We start from the raw sequence: 26797 nt of genomic DNA on the forward strand, positions 1-26797 counted from the left end.
TATGTGATGACTTTAAAATGACGGAAAATTACAAATAATTAATTCTTTCCATGCAACGAAGGCATAATTGGTATATGTTTGTCTACACGCTTGATTTTTAATCTCTTCATTAGTCTGCCAACACGTGTATCATGCACGAATGAACACTCATTGTCGGCGAAAATTTGCCTAAAGAAAAATCTGAACATTGTTAATCCAGATATACCTCTGCATCCGTAAACACTGATAAGAAGTTATAATGTCCTCTAAAGAGACTGATTGCTGAATCAACAGAAATTTAAGTTTCCATCTACAAAAATTTAAGTTTGTAGTCATGGATCCTGCATTGTTCGAGATTAAGAAAATTTGCCTAAAGAAAAATCTGAACATTGTTAATCCAGATATACCTCTGCATCCGTAAACACTGATAAGAAGTCATAATGTCCTCTAAAGAGACTGATTGCTGAATCAACAGAAATTTAAGTTTCCATCTACAAAAATTTAAGTTTGTAGTCATGGATCCTGCATTGTTCGAGATTAAGAATAACGTAATTAATTGCAGTTTTAGGACACTACGAATTCATGATCAATGATGTATACATTTATAAGAATTATAAATTTGCGTATATCTGGTAATCGAGTGTTTTACAACCGATTGGCGGTAAAAAAAATATGACAGATAATTGTGGGAAGTCAGTGGAAACCTTATATTTGGGTTACGGTATTTGGGTAAAAAGTCATGTGACAGACAATGGTCTTACCTGTTTGCTTCAATAGTATGCAGTTCAAATGATCGTTGTCAGAAAAAAACAAATTCACTGTTTTCATTTTGTTTCATTTTCGGAATAAGGTCAATTCTAAGCCAAATACGATCATGTGATTGCTGTTGATAATAAGGGTTTGTTAATTCGTGCCAATTAACAATTCAGTTATCTGGGGCAAAGTGCCCTGTTCAAAACGTGTGTTTGACAAATATGGTGCAATTATATTGCGCAATATTAAAATGTTTTTCAACTACCTGTATTTAAAAAGCTGAACAAACAACGGCAGATCTATCGTAATTTGCCCCCTTTATTTTAGGTAAAACATATTTAGATTATACAACAGTATAGAAGGATAATAGTTGTCAGTGTTGAACATGTTAAGACATTCTTTTGAATAAATTGCATACGTATCTTTAAAAAATAATCTGGTGATGAATGTAAATATTTGCAAGCGCACGCTTTTATTGATCTATACATTTAGCTAGGCGACATTACATACAGGCATATATATGAACAACAATACTATAGGTATAATGTCATAGTTTCTCTACTTACTGAATTTTAGGGGAATATTTCTGTGTATCTATATTTGAGGAAACGAAAATATAATAATTACAGTGCGAATGTGCATCAAGGTATCTAACGACAATGTAAAACTGAAAATCTATCAATCGTAAAGCTACGATACTTGGTAAATTTTAATTCATTAATTTAACGGGTTAAAAAAAAATATATCAATCAGGAAAAAGCCTTTCTCATTTACAATAATTCGACACCAAACACACTGACGTGAATAAAAAATACACTGACGTAAATAAAATCAACATGCAGTTTCTTTAACAGAGATCAAGCTTTGCTCTTTTTGCCGTCCAACGTGGATGGTCGTTTATTTCAACCACGTTTCCGCTGTACGGTTTTTTCTCATGTCCGCTCTACAGATTTTACTACAGAGTGGATAGACGCCGTTCATGTCGCAGCATGTCTCACCGGTGCAGAAATCGGCCGGCGGCAGGAAGTATCGGTCCAGGGTGCGCACCTGAGTCCCTTCTGAAAAAAGCAGCAATCATGGAACTATTGCAAAAGTGATGTAAAAATCATTAAATTACATGTTCACATATGTAGATATTAAGTTAAAATTACCCATTGTGACGTTATTCAGTTTACTTAACAACGCAATGCGCAATTTGCCGTAATGACGCTGGTTGTATTAACTGAGTGAATGCAGTTTATTTCCATCTTAATATTGTCAATTTCTCCATATAACAATGTGTGGTCAAATGTATAACAAAGTCATAGATTAATTCAAATCCAATTTAATTTATCATTTCAATCATTCCGTAAATAACTACATAAAACACAAGTTCCTCAGTACATTAGTCTTTCTTAACATTTCCTTTAATGTCCAATTAAAATAATAATTTCAGTTAATACAGTAGATAAAGAAAGATACGCTTAGTCTAAAACCATTTTCCGAGTCTCCCTCTTCTCGTTTCTAAACATCTTTAAATACCAAATATTGCGGAAATACAGTCGGAAATAAACGCACATAAATTATCAGTACATTGTAACCGTATCGTAAGAACATTCAATAGTCGGGAAACAACCCGTCAACTGAGATGTAACTTACGGTTATGGTAAGCGGTTCGACGCATAATCCCAAGAAAATATGTTTCTCATGAGAAACTAGGTTTTCAAATGAGAACCTAGGTTCTCATGAAAACCTTGGTTTTCAAATGAGAACCTAGGTTCTTGTGAAAACCTAGGATACCAAACGAGAACTTAAGTTCTCAGAATGAGAACCTAGGTTCTCATGAGAACCTAAGTTCTATGTGCCTATGAGAACCTAGGTTCTCATGAAAAACCTAGTTTCTCATGAGAACCTAGGTTCTCAAGCGTAAACTTTGGTTTTCAAATGAGAACCTAGGTTCTCATGATAAACCTAGTTTCTTGGGATTTCATAAACCTAGGTTCTCATGAGAACCTAGGTTCTCATGAGAAACCTAGTTTCTTGGGATTATGCGTTGAACCGCTTGACATAATTAACCTCCAGTTGTCTCCCATTGCTTGGTACACGCTGGCGGCATATGTGTAAAATGATAAGAAATAGGCGTGTTCAAACAATGCTAAGTAATATTCAACGAAACTTGTAGGAAACTTCTTGAGAAATGAAATTAGAAAGAAATCGGTCGACATTGGTCTGCACACGTTAATAAAAAATAAAACGTGTTTATGAAATACATCTTTAATTGTAAATATTATTTTGAGACTAAAAATTGAAACAAATTCAGATCAATCGTTACATAATACATTGTTACAGCATTAAATGAGTTTCAGATATTCAGTTCCTTTGTTCGGGCCTCAAACGACTGTACTGAACAGTTTTGTGTTTTAAGTATGTCTGTGATATAGTAAGCAATCATTATGGTATAAATAAAAGTTGTATCTCTATTGATAATGTGTAATCATGTATTATTAAATCGTAAGATATCGACAACACTGCAAGAAAAACTTATGCACTAAAGACTTTGCAAACATATTTCAATAACTTGAGATATCTGCAAAAAATAAAGTTCTATACCGCGTGTTTTCATTCTGTCCAGCCCGTGTGTAATCATATGTGAACCCCATTGATCCTGCGCCCTGAATAATATGTGTCCCGTATTCCAAACGAGCAAGTTTACGCCGTCCGACGCGTAATTCTGAAAACCTAGATTCTCAGAGAACCTAGGTTCTCATGGAACCATAGTTTCTCTAAGAACCTAGGTTTTCTGAGAACCTAGGTTTTTAGAGAACCTAGGTTCCATGAGAACCTCGGTTCTCATAATGAGAACCTAGGTTCTCATGAGAACCTAGGTTCTCTGAAAACCTAGGTTCTCAGAAAACCTAGGTTCTCAGAGAACCTATGGTTCCCAAATGAAAACCACGGACATGGCAAGCAGTTCGACGCATCATCCCAAGAAACTAGGTTTTTCATGAGAACCTAGGTTCTCATTTGAAAACTTGGGTTCTTGAAGCCATGTGCAATCTTCAAGCGAGAACCTAGGTTCTCAGAATGAGAACATTCTGAGAACCTAGGTTCTCATTCTGAGAACCTAGGTTCTCATGAGAAGCCTAGTTTCTTGGGATTATGCGTCGAACCGCTTGTCATATACGGTCATTTCGGCTAGCTTATACATAAACAATCTATTAATAGAAAAGATAGACGAAATCGACTCGGGGTTATGAATATTATTGACAACTTCACCGTTTGAAACGGGATGCGGTTACCTCAATGGTTTGCTGGTCACGCGTTATTACGTATTTTTATCGGACAATTTTTTTTAAACTTAAACAAAATAACTTTCAATACGAATTTACGACATTGGTATTGAAATTGTATATATTCCATGATGATAATTTCTACATGATTTAATAGTAACAGTCCCGTTTTATAAACATGATTTATAAGTGATTTAATATTTAGTATATGTCTTAATGATAATTACAATAATAATCATGTGATTTATTACTATTTAATATTTGTATTCTATATTACTAATTTCTATATGATTTAGTTGTATGTATTACGTGACACCATGTTAAAATCATGTAGGGTAGGCGAACACGTGACAGACCATGCCATTTTCCATACTGAAAAGTTCGTCATGCACGTTGCATGTGTTAAACAATATAAAATCGAATAACACATATTGCACAATAGCCACAGAGGGATATGATGTTTGCTAGCAACTAAATGGCATGTCTTAATAGAGAAATGTTGTATTACTTTTAACAGGTAATTTGAGAAAAAAAAACATCTGGTAATCTTTTTTTATTTACGTCCGATGATTGTCCCATATTGAATGTTAAACAATAAATATTACATCAATATTACCAGGATATAATTATTTTAAACTTATAATATAAACATACATTGTTATTAAAACATATAATTTGTTGATTCCTGCCAAATTATCCAGTTAAACTCTTTTACAATGTGAATAAAAGGTGAAAAAAGGCGCCACTCGTGAAAATATTATTTTATATGATCACTCGTGAAATAAAATCGATATTCCACCGAATCCAACAAATATCCTCTATATACATGTTTAAACAATAGAACGAAATAAGGCTATATTCAGTTTGATCTCAATAGCAGCTTTCATAACTATATTTCGATTATCCCCAAGAGCTTTATTAATGATTAAACGTTTGCACATAAAAGGTATATTCAATCACAAAGATAGCGGAAAAATTAAATAAATCGACGACATGAAACGAGAATTCTAATTAATTTAATATGACGTCTGTAATAAAAATCTAAAGTAAAAAATTGATATTCAAAGAGATAGCTTTGTTTGTAATAAGGGCGCAACGTTTGATGTTCACTAGGGTAAGATTAACCTTTTACTTACTAGGTGTGTCAATGCGTGAGTCGTTTGATCCTTACGTGGAAAAGTCGACCATATTCTTGAATAAAACGGCGGCTTGAAATTAAAAAATAAAAATTATTTCCATTACATCTTTTTCATAATCGTCGCAAACTTTTTTAAATAAAATTCGCATTAAGTTGTCGTATGAAGATAGCGTTATAAGAAACACAAGCTGGTTTAATATCCTTCAGCAGAACAGACATCACGCTCAAAGACGATAAATGTTTGTCATTCTGTTATAGTTTTGGAGGTAGAGTATGAATCAGACGGAATGTAATTTGCCACATATGCGTCTATATTTGCAATCTTTACAAATAGTACTGTAATACATTGTGTGAAGTGGTATCGAGTGCTGCTCGGTTCTCTTTCTCATATAGACATTGCCCCATTGAGATCTGCTAGTTTGGTAATGGAAATTAATGCAAGAGACTTTCTTGTGTGACACTGGCGACATGTATGCTATGTTGCCTCGGGGCTGTGAAACAAGTTTGTTACACTTGACCATGGGGATCTGTTGTAATTGAATTTAAAATCGTATAGGGATATCGATTCCTAAGGGAAAATGACTTTGTTGACAATGGTAGTCGGTGGTTCTTAAGTTCTAAGGCAGTTTTGACATTGGTTCTATAGTATTTGAATGTAAATGTCTGTATATGAACTGAATAAAGACTTGGTGATGCACATGTTTGGAGTCACCAATTATACCTTGATTGGAGTTATTGGTTCCGTTAATCAACTCGTAATTGAAGCTTCGGTCAATCGGGAGGATGAGAAAACGAAAGTTGCTGTCGAATTGCTCTTTAAACGAGGCAAAGCTTTTGAATGCGCCTCCATGCCGTGCACGATGATAAAACCAAACTATTATTCATGCAAGTAGCATCACCGGTCATCAGGATGCTTAATATGGACAAAACATAAGTCAATAAACGATTGGTGTGTTATAAGGTATTATTACCGGGTATTCAACCATAACTTTATTTTAAAAAATGAATTGCGTCTATGGTTATTCAATAGCGAACAACTGTAGTGCCTTCAGCGCCTTGATATTTATACCGTTATCTGTATCTTGTTTTGTACAAAACCACACCGAGATTCAATGCAATGCCATAGACTGCTGGCTTTTTAAAAAGTAAAACAAATATATTTTATTACTGACACGAGAAAGATGGATTATAAAACTGTTTTTTGTGTAAGTTTCTTTTCATATTTATTTGAAATTCATTTTTGAAAGGTTTATTTATTTCAGTGTTGATATTAAAGGCTCTGTAAAGAGTAAAAAATCAAACAAGCGTTTTTTTAACAAAAATAAACATGGTATATATGCTAAAGTGATTTGTTCTAAGATTTTCACATTTTTAAAATGTCGTTTATTTTATTAACACATGTGTAATAATTCAAATAGTCGTTAATAATGAAAGTATCAAAAAAAAAAAGGATTAAAATCGAAATTTTCATGATTATTAGTTTAAGGGGTGTAAAAAATATATTAAACCAAATTAAGCATAAACAGGCTCAAAAATAGAACTCAATATGTACTTAAACGTTGGCATTATGCAATTATTTCAGGATATTCATAAAAAGTCTAATATATGAACAAGTATAAAACTATTTCGAATATATCATTTGCAAATAAACTAATTTAGAACAAAACACGGTAGAAGAAATTACATATTTTTTAGCAGTTAAAGCTAGCGTTAAAAATCCATTTAATTGTATTACTGTATCCTGTACGTACACAACCGCAACGGATTTGATTGCAATAAATGCACTACATGCGCTATTATCTTTTTTTTTTTTAAATAAAATTAAAACGAATCTACTCCTTTTCATCATGATCTCAATACATTTGTCTAAATTGATTTTTCTATTTAACGTATTCGTTTATTTTTGCATGTCTATATACTGCCGGTAATTGGAAATATATTTTGAATTCAGTACTTCATCTTTGTTGACTGTAAACAATCATGAGTAAAGTGAAATGAGAATAACACAGTTCTTTTACCAAATGAAATTATCAAAAACGTAACACAAATCTGTGGAATTTCATTTTAAATCACGCACGCTTTTCATTTTTCTCGTATGTGAATATTGTTCCGCTGCCCCGGAAATTTAAAAAAATTAAAATTAAAATTTTCTGAAAAAAGGGAACCTTTTTATTAACTTTTTTTTATTTATTTGTAATGTCAATACTATTTCTATAATATGGGCGGCATACAGAGTCATGTTATTTTACTGTGACATTCATATCACACTTCGAACACATTCTTTCTTTTCTTGGTATATTGCTAAAGCTGCCTTCTTCAATTAATAGTTATAAGCTTAACATTGAGAACATGACATTGACACTTTATCCGCATCATAACCATCATAGCAATATCTAAATACTTACAGAACTCGACATCTTCTTTAAATGTGCGATAGCTTCCAAGCTTACGAAGACTGCTAATATAGCTAACCCAATTTTGTAAACTGATATCATTTCTTCGTTGACATATACAGATAATAGCATCAGAAGTTAAATTAACTTTGAAGTACATATATGACAATCTTAATTCGTGGTGTATTTGCTTAAGTTTGTTTGCCCAGTTATATACATGGGTCACCAAATTGCAAAAGTAATTTAATAGAAAACGAGTTCTGTTTAAATTAAAACAAGTTTTGAAAATACTTATCTTTTTGTATCTTCTTTAGGAAATCCACCCAATTCGCAATACGCTGCTGTAGTAGTTTGATAGATGATAGAAATCAGGAAAGTTTCATTCAAACTCGTGTTCCTTACGTTGCATTTTGGTTAAACCGCTTGGAAGGTTTATGTTCACGGGCCATGAACCGTTTGATTGATACACAATGTAACAGGACAACTCTTTTTAGTAATATAAAAGTTAAAAATAAATGGTACCAGAAAATCTACGAAATATGATTATTTACAACTTCATATTATTTTCATTTACGTAAAAAAAAACATTAACACTCACTTTACGATTATCTCCTACCAAATTTGTTCATTGGACGCATAGACATAATTTTGGTTACAGAACAAATACGGTACGGTACTTTGTTCTGGTAATATATTATAGAATCAGACATATTCATATAATTTGATCGAAATATTGAACACTCACGTGAACGAAAACGTAGTTCTTGTTCAAAAATGGCATCACACATCGGCCAAAGTAAGTACATTGTTATTTTGATCGCGGTAAGGTGCATCCTTTATGTTCATCCTCTTACCACAGTTAGTCTTCCGGTTTAAAAAAAAGCTCGGATTAATGTCGATTGATATTATTTCTATTTTTTTTATTATTGAAGGCTTTACTCTATGCTTTGTGGGTGATTTCTGTCAACGCCCAACCCTGGAATACTTATATACCGTGTAACAAGACTACCGACTGCCTTCTCGACTTCCTATGTTGTCGTGATGCCGAAGGGAACCTTCCATGGGGCGACGGTGGAGGGTTACCAGATGATGGTATCATAGGTAATATTGAATTTGTAGATTAGCTTGAATATTCCGTTGACAAGTTGAAGAGAAGACCATCGAAGCCTTAGCATTCATTTTGTGAACTGACGTTTAACGTTGCTTTAAACGAACCCGATCGATACTAATAACAGTTACGACAATCATAGGTTCTCACGGTATATTTTCCGTCTTAAAATCATGCCTGTTAAAAATGAATATTTCAGTTTTCAAGTTACAAATTAATCCTTTCTCCGAATGAACACATCCAGAATCAAATTCGTGTCATGTTAATAGTTAATTGTCTGTTTATATTGATATAGTAGGAGGAACGTGTTGGTATGGCCCAAGCAGACCCGGAACAGTATGCTCGGAACAATGCGGGTGTGGAGACGGTATGTACCAGAATGCTGATGTCTTGTAAACGCTTCAATAATGCAATATTATCGATAACAACGAATCGCGTAAAAATGATACCATTCGCAAAACATCTGTTATTCCATTTTAATCGAATTTGTCTTTTCAAATCAAATGTTGTACATAATGATTTACAATTTAGCATTTTTAATATTTGTTTGACTTAATCTATGTGTTCCCCAAAACCTTCTTAAGCTGAGTTTAAGTTATTAACAAGTTATCTATAAATCATTAAATACGACACGGCCGAAATTAACGGGCGCCGCCTCTTTTCAAGGATGCATTTATAGATTATTTAGCGACCGCTACTTCAAAGGTTGCGCTAAGGAACGGAGGATTTTAAAGTACATGTACACGGATAATTCTACATGATGAGTAAGGTTTACATGTTTGTTCAACATACAAAATGTATTTCGCATTAGTTTGAAAGTCGGGTAATTTAGTGCGATTCAGCGAAGATTTATGAAATATACAATCACAAGCCATTTGGAAACATAAGGACTTTTATAAATTGTCACATGGTGAGTTTTTAAAAGCATATCGATGAGTTTCACCTGAGTGAAGAGTACCTTCCCATCCAAATAAATCGCTAACGAAACTTAACGATTGCTTTCAAAATATACACGTTACATTTACAAAAACATTGGCGCCTTATCAATCTAATCGATCATTTTGCATTTATCCAAAAAAATCTTGATACGTCGGCTATCTCCGGACTCCTCCGTTTATGGAATAAATCAGACCAGACTTTTATCCAAAACAGGTGGAGCCAATGCCAAGGAGACGACGCTGAGAACAGGCATTGGCGCCAATTAAAGCTATTATAAAGTTTCGTGTTTTCTTTAACGCTTTATACCTATTATGTAATTTTTAATAACTTTTATTTGAAAGTTCACTACTTAAACTGTAAAATCCTTAATTTGAGTCGCGTACGTTTTGACACACATTTGATCAGAACAAGTAGCTTTCTAATAATACTTTGACAGATTGAAACACTGTCTTTGTAATATAAGAAAATAAAACGTTTAACAACTGATGGCGTTTCAGTGAAATCTGTTCGTTGTCTATCCGAGAGACGTTTCCGTGTAAATAGCTTTAATAAAACTTCTGTTAAAACTTCTACTGCAAAGATGATAAGCAGTTCATGTAAACCTAACAGAATTGTTATCAAATGCAGTGCATAAAACCAGTTTAAAAGAGTTATTAAATTTTTGAACTGTTAAAGCAACTCTCGCGAATCGATCAACATTTGCTATAGCTTAATTATTCATATGACTGAATATCGTCTATCAAACTTTCTTCCGTATCTATTATATATCAATAATTTTTTTTTATAATTTTTCAATGCATAAAATAATCTGAGAAAAGCGCTGGAAACACTAGAAAACCCAACCTCCGCGCAGTGATTTGACGGGAACCAGCAAAGCTGGATCAAATTGTATGTGAGAGCAAGGAACGACAACTCTGCCTGGAGATTGTAGAAAACCATAACGAGTTTGATCACATTCGGAAATTTAACAATTATGCCGTTAACGTAATTTGTGACATCTCTACATGTAATGTCGGGTTATCAAACCTCGTTAAAAGTACTCTTGGATACCTTATGGAAGCCGAGTTCAAATAATGATTGAAAAACAAATCAAGGTTATTTGAACTTTTTAATGGGAAATATTTAATTTCCATTCAATCAATTTAAATATAAAATACACACTTTAACATTTGTATCATGTTCTATGTGGATAGCAGCTAAAATACATAACTGTACAAACGCTGTAGCTTTCTGCTATTGATTATACTATTAAACTTTAAAAGATCTTGAGTAAAATAAAAAAGCAACTAACGAAAATAGACCGACCTATCCTACTTTTTTCTATATGTTTGTGGAATCAAACAACATATTTTAGGCTAATAAATATTCGTTGACTTTGACCTTTCAGTGAGTTAAAGGGGCCGTCCAACAGATTTTGAATGTATTAAAGCTTGTCATTAAATGCTTTATATTTATAAATTTCAACATTTGAACTAAAAATCTCAAGTAAAAAACAAGAATACAATTTTAAAAAGGAAAAAGGTAACCCTTTACAAAGCTCGAACCACTGACCCCTGGAGTCCTGGAGTAAAAAGTCTCTGAATCGCACTACATTGCCAGATTTTATAACTAATTCGAAATATGTTCCAAAATAATATAAAACCATCTCACCAGTTAGAATTATCCGTGTTTAAAAAAACATCTGGTCATTAGCGCTATGTCGGAAATGGTATTCGCTTAATTATTAATGCATCTCAAAAAAGAGGTGTCGCCTGTGCTCAACGGCCGCGTACGAATTATCTTCAGGTTACACATGCTACAGGACGGTCACCGGCGCGTGCTGTCCGCCGACCACGTGCTGGGACGCAGCGGAAGCTGCAAAGGACAAGGCATATTGGGAAAACTGCTTCAATGATCCCGACTGCTTCTTCCCGCCAGTCGCAAACCCGGGTAGTTAAATGCGAGAAATGAATGGCATACGTGATATAAATGAGATGGCATATTCGTATAATATTTATGTGTTTTTGACTTAAACTAAAGTATTAGTCTTATTCACTGATTTTATTGTATTTGCACAAAGCTAACAAACCATATTTTTTGTGTTGATCTTAATATTAGTGAAAGTTACAGGAATTAAGAATGAAGGCCATTAAAAAAAGTCATATTTGATATAGTATTTTTCCGCACTATTATTTTTTATATTTGTTAAGTTAGTCAACATGTGAAACATACATGAATGAACAAACTATATTATATTGACCTGCGTCGTGCGAAAATTGACCGTAGGACATATCCGAACATTATTGCTGCAGATTTACCTCTGCATCCGGATACTCTCTGTCTCATGAAGATTCATAATGTACACGAATAAGGCCACGAAACCTTGCTTTACTTTAAAACGAATAGCACATCTTCTAGCCAGAATGAACGAAAACGCAATCTGGTCTAAGGCTACGCTGGCCGCATATGGCATGATGACCATTTTCGCATGACGTGGAAGTATTTGTCTCTTCAATCTGGTCTAGAGCTACTTTGGCCGCATATGGCATGGTGACCATTTTCGCATGACGTGGAAGTATATGTCTCTTCAATCTGGTCTAGAGCTACTCTGGCCGCATATGGCATAATAGCCATTTTCGCATGACGTGGAAGTATTTGTCTCTTCAATCTGGTCTAGAGCTACTCTGGCCGCATATGGCATAATGACCATTTTCGCATGACGTGGAAGTATATGTCTCTTCAATCTGGTCTAGAGCTACTCTGGCCGCATATGGCATAATGACCATTTTCGCATGACGTGGAAGTATATGTCTCTTCAATCTGGTCTAGAGCTACTCTGGCCGCATATGGCATAATGACCATTTTCGCATGACACGGAAATATATGTCTCTTCAATCTGGTCTGGAGCTACTCTGGCCGCATATGGCGGCATAATACCCATTGGCGATATGTAAGAGAAAACAAAACCGTCATTTGTCATTTCTGTTTACGGATTGACACACTGTCTTTGCAGAGCCATAAACAACATTCGTTTAAGATCTGGCTACTTAGATATGCAGTGAACCGGGAGATTTTAACAACTTTTAGAGATGTTCATCTAAGAATAATTATCGTGAACTTGCAATGAAAACATTAACATCTGCTGAGTGGTTTATGGAAAGCTTGACAGAAGGCGCAGACGGATGAATTGCAATCAAAAATGCTTATCCTAAGCACTTTATGCACCTTTTGCCCAAATGTCAGGGTTTTGTTTTGCTAAAAAGGGGGTCATAATTAGGGCTATGTTGAACATATCCGAAACAAAATACGGAGCTGCGAAAGATAAATTGCTGGTCAATATGTTTGTAAATTCTCAGAACTCCTGCAGCACTTGTTTTGCAGTTACGTGCGACACAAGTAATTGTGTGGCTTGAAATTTTGATTCGTTCTTATATGTACACTACAATTCACAAACTAGGGCTAGAGACACGTTGTGATAATTTGAACAGGTAAATGAAAACGAACATTGGTGATTTTGTGTTCTATTAACATACTTTTCTCTTTCTGTACATGATATAATATATCACGAATGAATTTAATCAGGATGTAATTGCGTTCAACTTAGAATATAAGCAAAAATTGTAATTTAAACATTTAATATATGTATTGACTTAATTGAAGTTGCTATGTTTTACTTGGTTCTGGCGTATGTTTTTTCGTGTATTTTTAAAACCAATCGAATCAACACAACACATTAGATTATAACGGAAGAAAGATTAACATAAGAAAAATCCAATCATTGGAACAGTACAACAAATTTGAAATGACATGCCTCTAATACATTCGTCATGGATTCGGGGACGTGTAAGGCTTTACACAGATTTGAGTACAAGATGTATTACAATTTACGAAGTATACATGTTCATAGAATCGAAAATCAGAGCTTTATCAGTTTGACATATATAGCACCTTTAGTAATAATAGTACGATTGTACCCAGAAGCATTATAAATGATTAAACGTATGAACATAGAAAGAATATTCAATCACAAAGATAGCGAAATAATTAAATAAATCAAAGACATGAAACGTGAATATGTCGAATTAACTTACAATGTTTTTTATCATAAGTAATCTTCAATTCTTCGAAGAGATAGCTTTGTTTTATAATTACGGAGGATCGTTTTATGTTTAGTATGGAAAAATAACTTTTAGTTACTAGGTGTGTTAATATGCGAGTCTGTTGATCTTTACTTGAAAAAGTCGACCACAATTTAAAATAAAACCGCTTTTTAATTAAAAGATAACAACCACTTTCTTAACATCTTCGCCAACATTTTTAATAACTGTCACACAAAGAAGTCGTCTGAAGATAACATTATTAATCAAAGTACTGACAGTACTGGTGTGACGATGCTTTTGAAAAGGATGGATATAAAAGCATCAATTTAAGTTTATCTACATCACCACAATTGTGTATGTGGGTACAAAAATTTTGTGTAAGAAAAAAATGTGTACGAATATTTTGGGTACAAAAATATGCCAAAAAATTGGGTACGAACAAAAATTTGGTTACGAAAAACAAATTGGGTAGGAAAAAAATAGTGTAGGAGAATAAATTTGGGTATGAAAATAAATTTGGGTACTAAACAACATTTTGGGGTACGGGGATGTAGTACCCGTGGGGCGAATCTGGGAGGCGGGTTTCATTCTTGATCAAATATAACAAGAACTATCTTTAAAAAAATATTCGACGTGTATTTTCTGTACCACTTATCTTAGTAAACGTTCTGTTACAGTAAAACATGTGTTGGTTATAACATTACGTTTCAGCAGATATATTCAAAACTAGACATGCTCTTTAATTACACCATGCTCTTTAATGTCACAAGTATGTCATACCAAACTGTATATTTCGTTGTTTCCTTTCCTAAGTTTATGCTAATTGTGTACGGATGTGATTTCAGATGCACATTTGTATGAACATGTTTTTCTCTTTGATTATTGTTTTTTTTTTCTCTAATTCAATAAGCTTAGGCATGTTTGTTTGTTTAGTACAACAATACTTTTATGAGGATGCCCGAAAGTAGATATGAGCACAAAGTCGTAAGAGCACTTGAATACGCTAGTTCGCCCATGAACACATGGTAAGGTTAACCCGTTGGTTAACTAAATCTCCGCGATATGACCTTATATGTGTTTAAAACAGCAAACAATATCCAACAAACGAATGAATTATCAAACATAGTATTAACACTGATGTGACTCTGTAATTTCTGTTTGAAAAGTTTATTAAATATGCAAATTGAGAAAGCACACATATAAGCGAGTTTCATAGATATCGTACGGCTATTATGTTGTTTATATACCATATTCGCTATAACGTTCACAAATGGCAGGTTCGAAATAATTCGTTTTCTTTAAACTCATGATCGCGTTAAACGTTAATTATACACGTTTTCATTCGCAATTTATTTACAAAATCACGACAAATGTCAAATACAATACAGAAAATGCATAGTTGTTTCATTGATCAATAAACATATAATAGATTGAATATAACTGATTTAAAATTAATGTTTTCAAACTTTTATTAAATCTTTTCCCCAGAATATGCTGTCCTATTTATAGCTGAGCTTCCTTTACCTTTATCAATGATAATCAGCGAGGTATGGCGATTAGAAAAATCGAGCTATCTCAATCGGACTGGCCCGGTCTTTTACATAGGTCGCCATTGTGAAGAATTTTTTCATGGTATGATAACTTAGACGAGCTGCTTCGCAGTATCGTCAAAAACACGTGTAGGTTAAAAATCTGTCAGCAAAACGGCAGGAACCGCGCTAAGAAAAAAGGTAAGTATTTGTAATAGTATTATGGTACTGGTAGGTACTATATGAATCCGCTGGCCTGTAATTTGCCACATATGCGTTTATATTTGCCATCTGTATCCATTTATACTTGCTGGTTTGGTAAAGAAGTTATATACAAGAGACTTTCTTGTGTGACACTGGCAACATGTTCGTATGTTGTGCTGCAGCGGGGACTCAACAAGCGATCCCTAGGGGGGGGGGGGGGGGAGGGGGAATGGGCAATTTGTTTATCTCAACGTTATTTCGACAATGTCGGTCTTCGGTTCATAATTTATTATGAATGCTCAGACATAGGTTCCTAAAGTATTTCATTACATATTACTGTACCTTAACTGAATAAAACCTTCGTAGTGCACATGTTTGGAGTCTCACATGGTACCTTGATTGGAGTTAATGGTACGGTCCCGTTAATCAACTCGTAAGTGGTGCTTCGATCATTCGGGAGAATGTACGAACGGAAGCTGAAGTCGAATCGCTCTTAAAACGAGGCAAAGCTTTTAAATGCACCTCCATGTCATGCACGATGATCAAACCAAACTATGGAAGTGGTTCACGTCAGTATCAACAACGACTTATACATGCAAATGGCATCAACTGTCGTCAGGATGCTTCCTATGGCCATAGCAGTAAATAAACGATGGGTTTGTTGTGTACTTACACAGAAGGTTTGGTTTAATAACCCGATATAATACCTTATAACCGACCTTGTTGACTAATGGGTAAGGCGTCGGCCTCCCGAGCCGAAGATTGTTGGTTCGAGTCCCATCAAGGTCGTTATTTAGCATTTGTTAGTGTTATGCATTAAATGACCTAAAGACAGTTAGGACAAAAATCGATCGATTGAAATAAAGCCGACTAACAATATTAATTGTAGTGTTTCTTCTACAGAATACACTATGTATCACCATTAAAGGAACTCCATTTAAGGAACAAACACCATTGAAAGTTATACTGGTTTTATTTACATCCGTACTCGTCAAGCATACAAAACAGTCTGTCTCTGAACATGCTATCAAAGAGGCATTCATGCTGAAGGCGTGTCCTGCAAGTAGGCGTGGCCAATGCAAGCTATACCACAATCCCTCCTTTTTTCAAACCAAATAATGCATGATCAACAAATACATACTCTAAACATTAACCCATACATTTACAAACAATTCATAATAACAAGTTACACCATGCATTTATCAAACAATCTAAACTAAATTTAATCAAAACAAAACATCACAAATGAAAACATTTTATCAATGAAAATAAAATTGAACAACATTAAATTACATGCTTATTTAGCGGTGCATTTATACCAGTTTGAAATCATTAAATTTCTCGGGCATTTTCCGAACCCTTATCGGTCTGTCTTTACCCGCAGATGATACATTAGTTTGACAATTTTCACTTGTAGAATTGTTTACATTTGAGTCTGTCTGAGGGTTTTGTTCATTCATTTTTTCATATGCGTTACATTTCGGCGATACTCGGTACCATCATCGGCACGTACAACCACGCTATTCCCGTTCTTATTGATAACCGTGTACTTAACGGAACTGAACGGAGTGTCGAGTTTTTTGTTTCTATTTTGCTACAGAAAAACCTTGTCGCCTGGAACAATTTCGCTCTTTTTCGCATTGCGTTGCGCGTCGGAGTATAGTTTCCCTTTCCCCTTTTTCTCGGAATCACGATCACGGATTTCGCTATCTTCCCGCCTATACGTATTAATTTCCGGAACGCATGTTCTTATATTGCGACCGAACAGCATCTCAGCAGGTGACATACCCGTAACTGAATGGGGTGTGCTTCGATACATTATCAGGTAATCATCGAGGTCAAATCGCCAATTACGATTTTGACTTTGAGATATGCGTAATCGCTTTAGTATTGAACGGTTCCGACGTTCAACCTCCCCATTTACTTGCGGCCACATGGGAGTATTTCGCCTGTGTTCGATTCCTTGAGACTGCAAATAGTTTTCGATATGCTCGCAAACAAAACTCCTAGCATTGTCTGTACGTAGAGATAATGGCAAGCCATGCATCAAAAACCATTTCCTTAATATTGACACTAGTTTTTCGCTTGTTATTACTTTGGTGACCTCAAGCTCAACATATCTACTGTTATAGTCGACACAAACGAAAATGTAATCACCCGATGGCAACGGACCTAATACGTCCGCGGCTAAATCTTGCCATGGGGCACTTGGTAGCTCGGTTCTTGTCATCGGTTCGGGATTTGTTGATGGGCTTACCAACTGACAGCCATAACACGTTTTACAGTAATTTTCAATTTCCTCATCAATACCCGGCCACCAAACTTTGGTCCTCAAGTTGCTTTTCATCAACACGATACCCGGATGACCTATGTGACCAAAGGCTAATACACGTTTGCGTAATTCTCGCGGGACAACGATTCGCGTACCCCTAAGTACTAAGTAACCAATTACACACAGTTCATCTTTGATTTGTATGAACTGATTTTGCTCATGTTTATTCCACGTCCCGTTCGTCACGCTTTCACGTAATCTGCTTATCTCAGCATCACGAAATGATACCTCTTCTATTTCTCGAGTGGTCATAGCACTGGGTGTTGCTTCGCGCTCAACAAATTTAATGTATTCGTGGTCATCTACACTGTCTATTGTCCTAGAACTGTGCTTTAGCGGAAGTCGCGACAGTGTCTGCAATATTGTCTCGACCGTTCACGTGTTTAACCGTAAATCGGTACGGTTGCAGCCTAAGAACCCAACGCTCAAGTCTAGCGCACGGTTTTGACCTTGGTCCGTAAATGTATTCAAGTGGCTTGTGGTCAGTAAGAAGCTCGAACTCAATACCATAAAGCCATCGATGAAAACGCTCTAACTCCCATACTACACTTAAACCATTTTTTTCAGTTTGTGAGTATCACCTCTCAACATCAGTTAAGCTTTTACTGGCATAACTTATAACGCGGTTTTCGCCATTTTGAACCTGCACGAGCACAGCACCTAGTCCTACTGGACTCGCATCGACTATGACCTTTGTCGGCGCGGTTTTATCGTAATTCCCCAATGTTTCGGCACATGCTAGCCTTCTTTTTAATTCTTTGAACGCGTCCTGTTGAGACAGACCCCATTTAAACACCGTTTTCTTTCTTAACAGATCATTTAACGGCGCGGAAATCGTAGACAAAGTCGGTATGAATCTTGCGCAAAAATTCACTAAACCGAGGAAACTTCGAACCTCGCTCGCATTTCGCGGCTCAGGCGCGTTTACTACAGCATCGACCTTGACCTGCGTTGCCCCTATCCCTCTCTCAGACAGCTCATGACCCATAAACACTAACTTATTCATGTAAAATTGACATTTTTCCTTGTAAAGTGTAAAACCTTTGTCTCTCAATTCACATAGCACATTATTTAAACATATATCATGTTGTTCCTCGTTGCAGTATGGACAATAATGTCATCGGCAATGCTGTTAACACCCTCACAGCCTTGCAATGTTTATTGCAAAATCATCGGGTACATTTCTGGAGCACACGTTATTTCAAACATTAAACGTTTATACCTGAAAAGTCCACTGTGTGTTGTAAACGTTGTAATTTCTCGCGATTCTGGGGACAGTTCAATTGACATGACGCCTGATCTATGATCGCTCCGCCCACTAGAATTGATCCACCAATCAGCGATCGATTAATCGGGCGCACTCGTTAGCAACGACCTGTCCGCCATTTTCTATACAAGCTACATGTTTAGGTTCACTTTTATTCCAACGAGTTTCTTTTGTTTTCCTCTTTAAAAAAACGATAAAAATGGTTAAACGGTGTCAATGGGGATTATGTAACTCGGACAATCGATATCCTGAAAGATTAGTTGGTGACATTTAATTTATATCGTTTCCAAAGCCGAAAAGAGATCTTGAGAAGTGTAAGCGATGTATAAATACATGCGGTCGTCACCACGAACAACTGAACGTCAACACTGTCAAAGACAATTATAATATATTTTTATCGGATATACTAGCAGATTTAAATAGTTTATGTTATCGATCTGATCACATAATATTTCACTTTTTTTAAAATAGTTTTATCAGTTAGCGTGGACGAACCGGCTTTCGAACCCCTTAATATTAGATGCAATACAATAATAGTTTTTATTACAATTACAACGAAATAAGCAATACCTCCAAAAAATATAATGTTTGCTACATACCTGCATAAATTTACGTATGTATATCCCAATTCATAACTTTGAAATATGCTAGGTAGTTTCCACCACCCTGTCACAAAAAATCCAATATGGCCGCCTCCTAAGAGCACCAGCTTTCGAACCATGTACACAATTACAGTATAGTTCATAACTTTTGGTCCAAAACAATAAAACTTGAAACAGTTAATAACTTTAAACATTTAACTACCTAAACTGATCATGTTTATACTGATTTTATTATTTTATTATTCTTCATTGCTTGATTGGCCATGACAAGGACAGATGAATATGTCATTACGCCGAATGACTCGCTGCTTGCAGCAATATTCGAGATGTGTCCAATGTTTGCAGCCATTGAAGTCACACTGTGCCCATTTAGTGAACACAAGGGACACACAATTTTTCAGTTTTTCAGATTGAAATTGCTTGCAAACGCAGCACTTATCCTCGTCAGCAATATCAGAGTCAGAGTCATCTGAATATGAATCTGACTGAAGGTTTAAGTTTATGGTTGATGGACCAGGAACCGGTTCTGGAATGGGGTAACAACAGGATTGTTTGTGTTTTTGTGAGCTGACAGACCTTTTACAGACTTTCAGGTTGGAATTGTTTTTACGCTTCTTGGGTGCTGGCGGTTCACACAAAGGCTGGGACTGTGCTTTGCTGACAATTTCCTGGCATATGTCTGATCGGGTAATTTCTTGCCCGGAAACAACACTACTTAGTGTTTTATTGATTAATGTTTTGTTATATTGTTTCTTTTTATCGATAACAGACTCTGCAGCCTTGAAATATGAGTCAACGTCAGACTGATCAGCAGCTGGGACAGGTGTAGGGTCTAAACCCACATATGGCTCGGAGGGCTTGAAGTTGTCAACAGGGACTGCTGTTCTGTCGAGAGGATATATGCCAGCTTTCTGAAGACACCTTTAGATTGCTGTTAGAGAGTGCTTTGACATATGCATTTGAAGCCAGTGCAGCTACATTGAATTTAGTGATTTTGGAAGATGGGTTGTCCCTCACAAATTTTTGACACATATTATTGTAAATCTTTTGTAAGGGACCAAAGCATCCAATATCCAAGGGTTGTAGGCAATGGCTTGTATGGGCAGGAAGCACAAACAAAAGCACATTATTCTTTTGTGCCCATTCTAGTACAGGAACATTGATATGCGACTTGTGTCCATCAAATATCAATAGGATTGGCTGACTTGCATTTTGCCTTTGAATGTAGCGTACAAAATGACGTTCCAAGTACTCAAGGAATATGGTAGAATTGGACCAACCACTTTTAGACATAGTGCCAGCAGAGCCAGGTGTTGAACCTTGAAACAAGTCTTCATTCATTCGCTGCCCCTTGAAAATAAAAAATGGTGGAATCTGTGTTCCTAGTGCATTGCCACCACCAATGATAGTGGTTATTCCTGACCTTGATGAAGTTATGGCCGGGACACATGCCTTGCCACTGACAACATATGGGGGAGAGTGTTCAGTCTGTATACCTTTCTCATCAATGTTGTATACACATTCAGGCTTATTAAGTAGATCATTATTTTTTATGACAGTTTCTAGATTGTCAAAGTATGAGTACACTGCCTGCTCAGTTGTGGATTTTGCTCTACACTGACTAAGGGCTCTAGGTTTTACTACCTTTATTTCAGGCCAACGTCGTCTGAAACCATGAAACCACTTGACTGACAATGGGTTGTCATGGGTTCGCTTCTTCAAGAACACTGCATAGTCAGTTGCCTTGGCTACAACCTCAGTTATTGTGAAACCATACCCAAGGTTTGCCATATATTTAACATGGTCGACAAGTTTTGCTTCCTCTTCAGTGGAGAATAATGGACCCTGTCCTGTCATGACAGTCTGCGGATCTACTCTGCCCTTCACTCTATCTCTTAGGGTGTTATGTGGTACACCGTACTGTCTAGCAGCAGTTTTTACTGGTGCACCAGTTTCCATTACCATTTTATATGCATTAATCATAGCTGATGGTGAGTATCCTTTGTGTTTTGATACTCTTTTTTGTGGAAACACCTGAAACATAATTAAATTGCTACCAGAAAAGAGGAGAGAAAAAAGAAATGTTTCTCTAATGTCAATTTTTGCAAAGTGGATCAGCTATGTTGAACTTCACACTAACTTTACTGTGGTGTAACCTATTGCAATGTGATTTACCATGGTCACGTGACCCTTGACGCAGACCATAATGTGGGTCATCTGTCAAAAAGTTGTAAGTGTAAAATCATTATGTATCTGACTTTTATATATATATATATATATATATATTTAAAATAATATTAAAAATAGTTATTTTTGTTCAAAATTTGTGAAAATTTACCTGTTTATATCGCATTTTAACGATCAATGGCTACGGTCGTCTGGTTTGTAAACAAACGCATCGGTACACACAGATTGATGACGCGTACACGCTCGCGCATGCGCGATAAACGGAAAATAGAAAAAGGTTCGAAAGCTGGTGGGGTGCGAAAGCCGGTAACTGTACGATACTAGGTCAGAAGCGAGGTTCATCTGCATTACTTAAAGAAAAATAAAACTCAGCATGAAGCCTAATTCATGCTGTGTTTTATTACTCTGATAGTAATACACTTAATTGACATCATACATGTTATTTGAAGGTGACATGTGATATATTATCTTATTAACGGTATCTACACATTTGCACTCATGTGGTGTCACCAATAAACGCTTTTAATCCACACTACGAGCTCGAATGCCTAGATCTCATTTTTTAAACGAGTTTCGTTTATTTTGTTCGGATTAAAAAACGGAAATGAAATATGGCAAAAACGGAATAAAAAGGGTTAATGCAACTCTGACATTTGGTATCCAGAAAGATAAGTTAGATGAATTAAATTTATACCATTTCCAACGCGGCAATGCGGTCTTGACAAGAGCGAGTGGAAGCTTCAAGAATTACCGAGATCCCCTTTATAGAACATTAATTTATTTCACAAACTTGAAAAGTCATATAAGCAATAACTAAGCATTATTAAATATGTATTATGTCACGTGTGCATGTAAAATAATTGAGAATTTTGGTACCCAATTCGTGTAACTTTACGAAATCCCCGTTAAAAATCGCGTTTCTGTGTGTGTCAGAAACAAGTGAAAACCATTTTGTTATTATTTTAATAAAGACGTATCGATAAATGCTATTGTAAAAGAGTTATTATTACTGATATTAGTTAAACAATAAATGCGGTAACTTCGGGGAAGTCGGTACCTGCGCGAGCGTCTGATATTGGTAGCCTTATTAATTTATAATAGCCTGGCCGTATTCCATTTCGTACAACGCTAATTTCATATCAGACAATGTCCAAACTCACTGTGTTGTTTTTGCGCTTTAAATTATAGTGATTGATAAATGTCCCATAAGCAATGTTTAATATGATTAATATCACTTATACGCAATAACATCTGGGATTGAGGTACCCACCCGGCGTCAGAAATTAAAGCGCGTAAAACTTCACCGAATTCCCAGTTATAAAGCGCTATTTCGTGTCAAATACACGGGTAGGGGAAATGTTTCGGTAATAATTTTGTTAATAACACGGGTAAATACCGGTGAAGTGTTAATTTATTGCAAATACCACCATTACACGTAATAACGGGTTCGATTTCGGTAAGCGCGCAAGCGTTTGAGAGCGTGTTTAATGTACCGATTTACCCGTTATAAATAGCTGATGTTCTCTTTAATCGTATATTTTTTGCATTTGCAGAATAACGAAATGGCATCATCCCCTTTACAAGTGTAATATGGTGTTAAACAAGTCCATAAAATCATCCGGAATATCGCGTAAATCTATATGCAGTCTATAGGCAAAGAAGCCATTTTGGTGTTCGCTTGTCTAGGTTTTCTTCCCGCTGAGCCACGTGATTAAGTGGGCGGAGCGATCACTGATAAGGCGCCATGTCAATTTGATGATACGCGTTTTTAATGTCCAGTTTGCTGAAATATTTGCTGTTATTCATTTCCTGCAACACTTCGTCCACTGTTGGTATCGGCTACCTTATCCTTTGTATGGCTTTGTTTGCCTGCCTCATGTCAACACAAAGTTGAATGTCGCCATCATTCTTTGGTATTATGACGACAGGGGACACCCACTTCGACGGTCCACTTACGGGTTCAATGACATCTGAGTCGAGTAATTCTTTGATTTTAGTTTCCAACTTCTCTCGTAACTGATATGGCACAAGTCTGGTCGGTTGCACTACAGGTGTAACAGCCTGGTCAATGGGCATTTCAAGTTGATAACCTTTCAGTTTTCCAAGTCCCGTAAAAAATTCGTTGTAATTATTAACAACATCCGATATTTCCGGGGTTTCCATTTGACGCACTATTTTAAGTACGCCAAGTCGCATAGTTGTATCACAGCTTAATACGGACTGTCCAGATCCCTCAATGACAACAAATTCTGCATCACTATAGCTACCCCATTGTAAACAATCGTTGACCAAAATACACCAGCAGTCGTCAGTGGTGTCTTAGACCCATAGGCATACAGTTCTGTTTTCCTTGGCTCGTCCCTGCATTGTATGTCATTTCGTTTCAAGAACTCCCACGTTTTCATATCCACAATGTTGCAGCTGGAACCGGAATCAATTATCGCCTTAATTTGTACACCACCAATTTCGACCATTATCGATGTTGCTGTCGGGAACTTATTTTGTACAGTAAACGTGAACTGTCCGTCCTCTGTTGTGTTTTCAACTTGACGCACAGTTGGCGGCTTTTTTTTTCGACTTTTCTCCCGACCGGCATTTAATCTCAAAATGTCCTATCTTGCCACACTTATTGCAGTGCTTTCCACGCGCCGGACACGTGCTGTATTTAGCAACATGACCCCGTTTCCCACATTTAAAACATTGAGCGTCATTTTGAATACGATTTTTCCGTGCAAACGTACCTTTTGTTGTTCGGTTTGTTGTTGTGTTGACCGACTGTGGGCTTTGCTCAATGCATTTTTCCTGATGTTCGGCATTAATGTTTTCGCAATGGAACGCAATTCTGTCAGGGTTAAATCCCGTCCTTTTTGGAGAAGTTTCCGTCTTAATTCACTTGAAATGCACTTTTCAATCACCTGATCTCTAATTTGCTCATTTGTGTTCTCAAATTCACACGTCTCTGCTTTCTGTCGCAACCGTGTGATATATTGATCGACGGATTCTGTCGGCGACTGATCTAACTTCCGGAACATATGTCTTTCGTAAGGAACATTCGATTGTGGCGCGAAATGCTTGCTTAGCGCATCGACGGCTCTAGCATAAACGTTTGCTCCCTCTCCTTCCAGCAAAGTATAGAATGCCTCCTGCACTTCCATGCCAGCCATGTGAAGCAACAATGCATGTTTACGGTCATTGTCTTTAATTCCGTTCCAACATACAACATACAGTTCAAACGCTCGAATCCAACGTTTCCACTTTGCCGCTAATCCCGACGGTTCACCATGCACATCGAATCGGGGCAAATAGTCGTTTTCTGTTTCCATCATTTACGACAATTTAATTGAACGTTTTATATCCTCGTCGAAAATTGTAGTATTTCTTTTACAGAATACACTATTTATCACCATTAAAGGAACTCCATTTAAGGAACAAACACCATTGAAAGTTATACTTGTTTTATTTACATCCGTTCTCGTCAAGCATACAAAACAGTCTGTCTCTGAACATGCTATCAAAGAGGCATTCATGCTGAAGGCGTGTCCTGCAAGTAGGCGTGGCCAATGCAAGCTATACCACAATCCCTCCTTTTTTCAAACCAAATAATGCATGATCAACAAATACCAGTGTCCGACAATGCCACCTGCCCTAGCGGCACTGAAAGGGCGAAGGTGTGCTGCTGGATTCTCTCTAATATGCCTAATGCCCTATTTAGACTGGTTAGTTTTGATAATGGGTCATAAATTAATGCTATTTATGCAACATACTTCCTTGTATGACCTAGGCGACAAAGTCGAATACTAAGTTCCAGCGGGGACTGAACATGCAACCACTGGGCTGTGAAAAAAGTCTGTTACACTTGACCACGAGGGTCTTTTATATTTGTATTCAAAATCGCTTACGGATATCAATTCCTGTGGGTAAATGTCTCTAAGCTTTCTTTTACAATGTTTGTCATTGTTTCACGAGTTATTATGACAGTTTGAACATTGGTTTCTACATTATTTGAATATATATATATAATTATTTATATATGACGTTACCAGAACTAAATAAAGCCTTGGTGATGCACTTGTTTGGCGTCTCACATGATGCCTTTATCGAATGTCGGTATGGTTGCGTTAACATATTTGTTATTGATGTTTCGTCCAAATGAGAGGGCGTACGAACAGACTTACCAATCAAATCGCTCTGATAACGAGGCAATGCCTCAAAACGCGCTTTCAAGATCATATCAAACTAGTGTAGTTGCTCACTTCAGTAGAAACCATAAAAACTGACATTATAATATAATTTGTCATCAGAATCCTTAAATAAAGTCAATCAATTATTAGTTTGTTTCGTAAAAACACATTCATCATCTTCATCATCTTCCATCGTGGTCCCGTCTGGGACATGCTAGGGTTGGTTTAATACCCGGTTAAAGTAACTCATAACCGACCTTGTGGCCTAATGGATAAGGCGTCGGCCTCCGGAGCCGAAGATTGTGGGTTCGAGTCCCATCAAGGTCGAAATTTTGACATTTGTAAGCTTATCACGGTTCCTGAACTAACATTGTTAAACTTCGTCCTAAAAAACTTGAATATTTTATACGTATGTGAACAAATCTTAACCTTTTTTTACAAATAAAGATGCCTTGGAAAACTTTTAACTTGAAGAATATTATTTCCAAGCTAATTGAACTTTTTTAAATGCGTTGAGGCACTATCAAAATAATGTTTCAACCAATTTAGGCCTTCTTAAATATAACTCTACTTCAAATAGTCAAAATGTATCATAAAACATACCAGCAAATTCAAAATTGTTGTGCATGCAAGTTAACTACTTTTCAAGTTATACTCAATATAGCTTCCGAATGTGTCAATTTTATGGCACTGCACCACCAGATGAATGGATCACGAACCAAACATTCGCCAGTACTTTATTCCCCAAGACTTGAGAGTAGAATGGAGCAAGTAACCATGAACGTTTAGCGAAGCGAATTCCCTAGGTTTCTTCCTACCCAGCGTGCAGGTCTCGTG

General features: G+C 36.2%; 2 protein-coding genes and 1 non-coding gene across 3 annotated transcripts; 2 read left to right on the forward strand and 1 right to left on the reverse strand.

The window, feature by feature from the left end:
* Nucleotides 1-968: 968 nt before the first annotated feature.
* LOC127843964 (uncharacterized) lies at nucleotides 969-21601 on the reverse strand. Its single transcript, XM_052373883.1, has 2 exons — nucleotides 19590-21601; nucleotides 969-1790 (listed from the first exon to the last, which is right to left on the reverse strand). Exon 1 carries the CDS (start codon nucleotides 21573-21575, stop codon nucleotides 20460-20462), a length of 1116 nt encoding a protein of 371 aa, XP_052229843.1. The 5' UTR covers nucleotides 21576-21601; the 3' UTR covers nucleotides 969-1790; nucleotides 19590-20459.
* LOC127843965 (uncharacterized) lies at nucleotides 6231-11727 on the forward strand. The gene is made up of 4 exons (XM_052373884.1): nucleotides 6231-6344; nucleotides 8465-8633; nucleotides 8936-9007; nucleotides 11365-11727. The coding sequence occupies exons 1-4, from the start codon at nucleotides 6321-6323 to the stop codon at nucleotides 11514-11516; spliced, it is 417 nt and encodes a 138-aa protein (XP_052229844.1). The 5' UTR covers nucleotides 6231-6320; the 3' UTR covers nucleotides 11517-11727.
* Nucleotides 21602-26214: 4613 nt separating the features above from the next.
* On the forward strand, nucleotides 26215-26287 carry Trnar-ccg (transfer RNA arginine (anticodon CCG)). Its single transcript has one exon. It is a non-coding gene; the product is annotated as a tRNA-Arg (tRNA).
* Nucleotides 26288-26797: the final 510 nt, after the last annotated feature.

Source organism: Dreissena polymorpha, chromosome 9, assembly GCF_020536995.1.
Source record: "Dreissena polymorpha isolate Duluth1 chromosome 9, UMN_Dpol_1.0, whole genome shotgun sequence".
Taxonomy (NCBI): domain Eukaryota; kingdom Metazoa; phylum Mollusca; class Bivalvia; order Myida; family Dreissenidae; genus Dreissena; species Dreissena polymorpha.

Bases quoted from the DNA above. Each gene is read 5' to 3' on its own strand.
- LOC127843965 (XM_052373884.1), top strand. From the start codon at position 6,321: ATGGATTATAAAACTGTTTTTTGT. The intron at 8,634-8,935 runs GTAATATTGAAT...ATATTGATATAG, and splicing joins ACCAGATGATGGTATCATAG to TAGGAGGAACGTGTTGGTAT. The intron at 9,008-11,364 runs GTATGTACCAGA...AATTATCTTCAG, and splicing joins ACAATGCGGGTGTGGAGACG to GTTACACATGCTACAGGACG.
- LOC127843964 (XM_052373883.1), bottom strand. From the start codon at position 21,575: ATGATTAATGCATATAAAATGGTAATGGAAACTGGTGCACCAGTAAAA.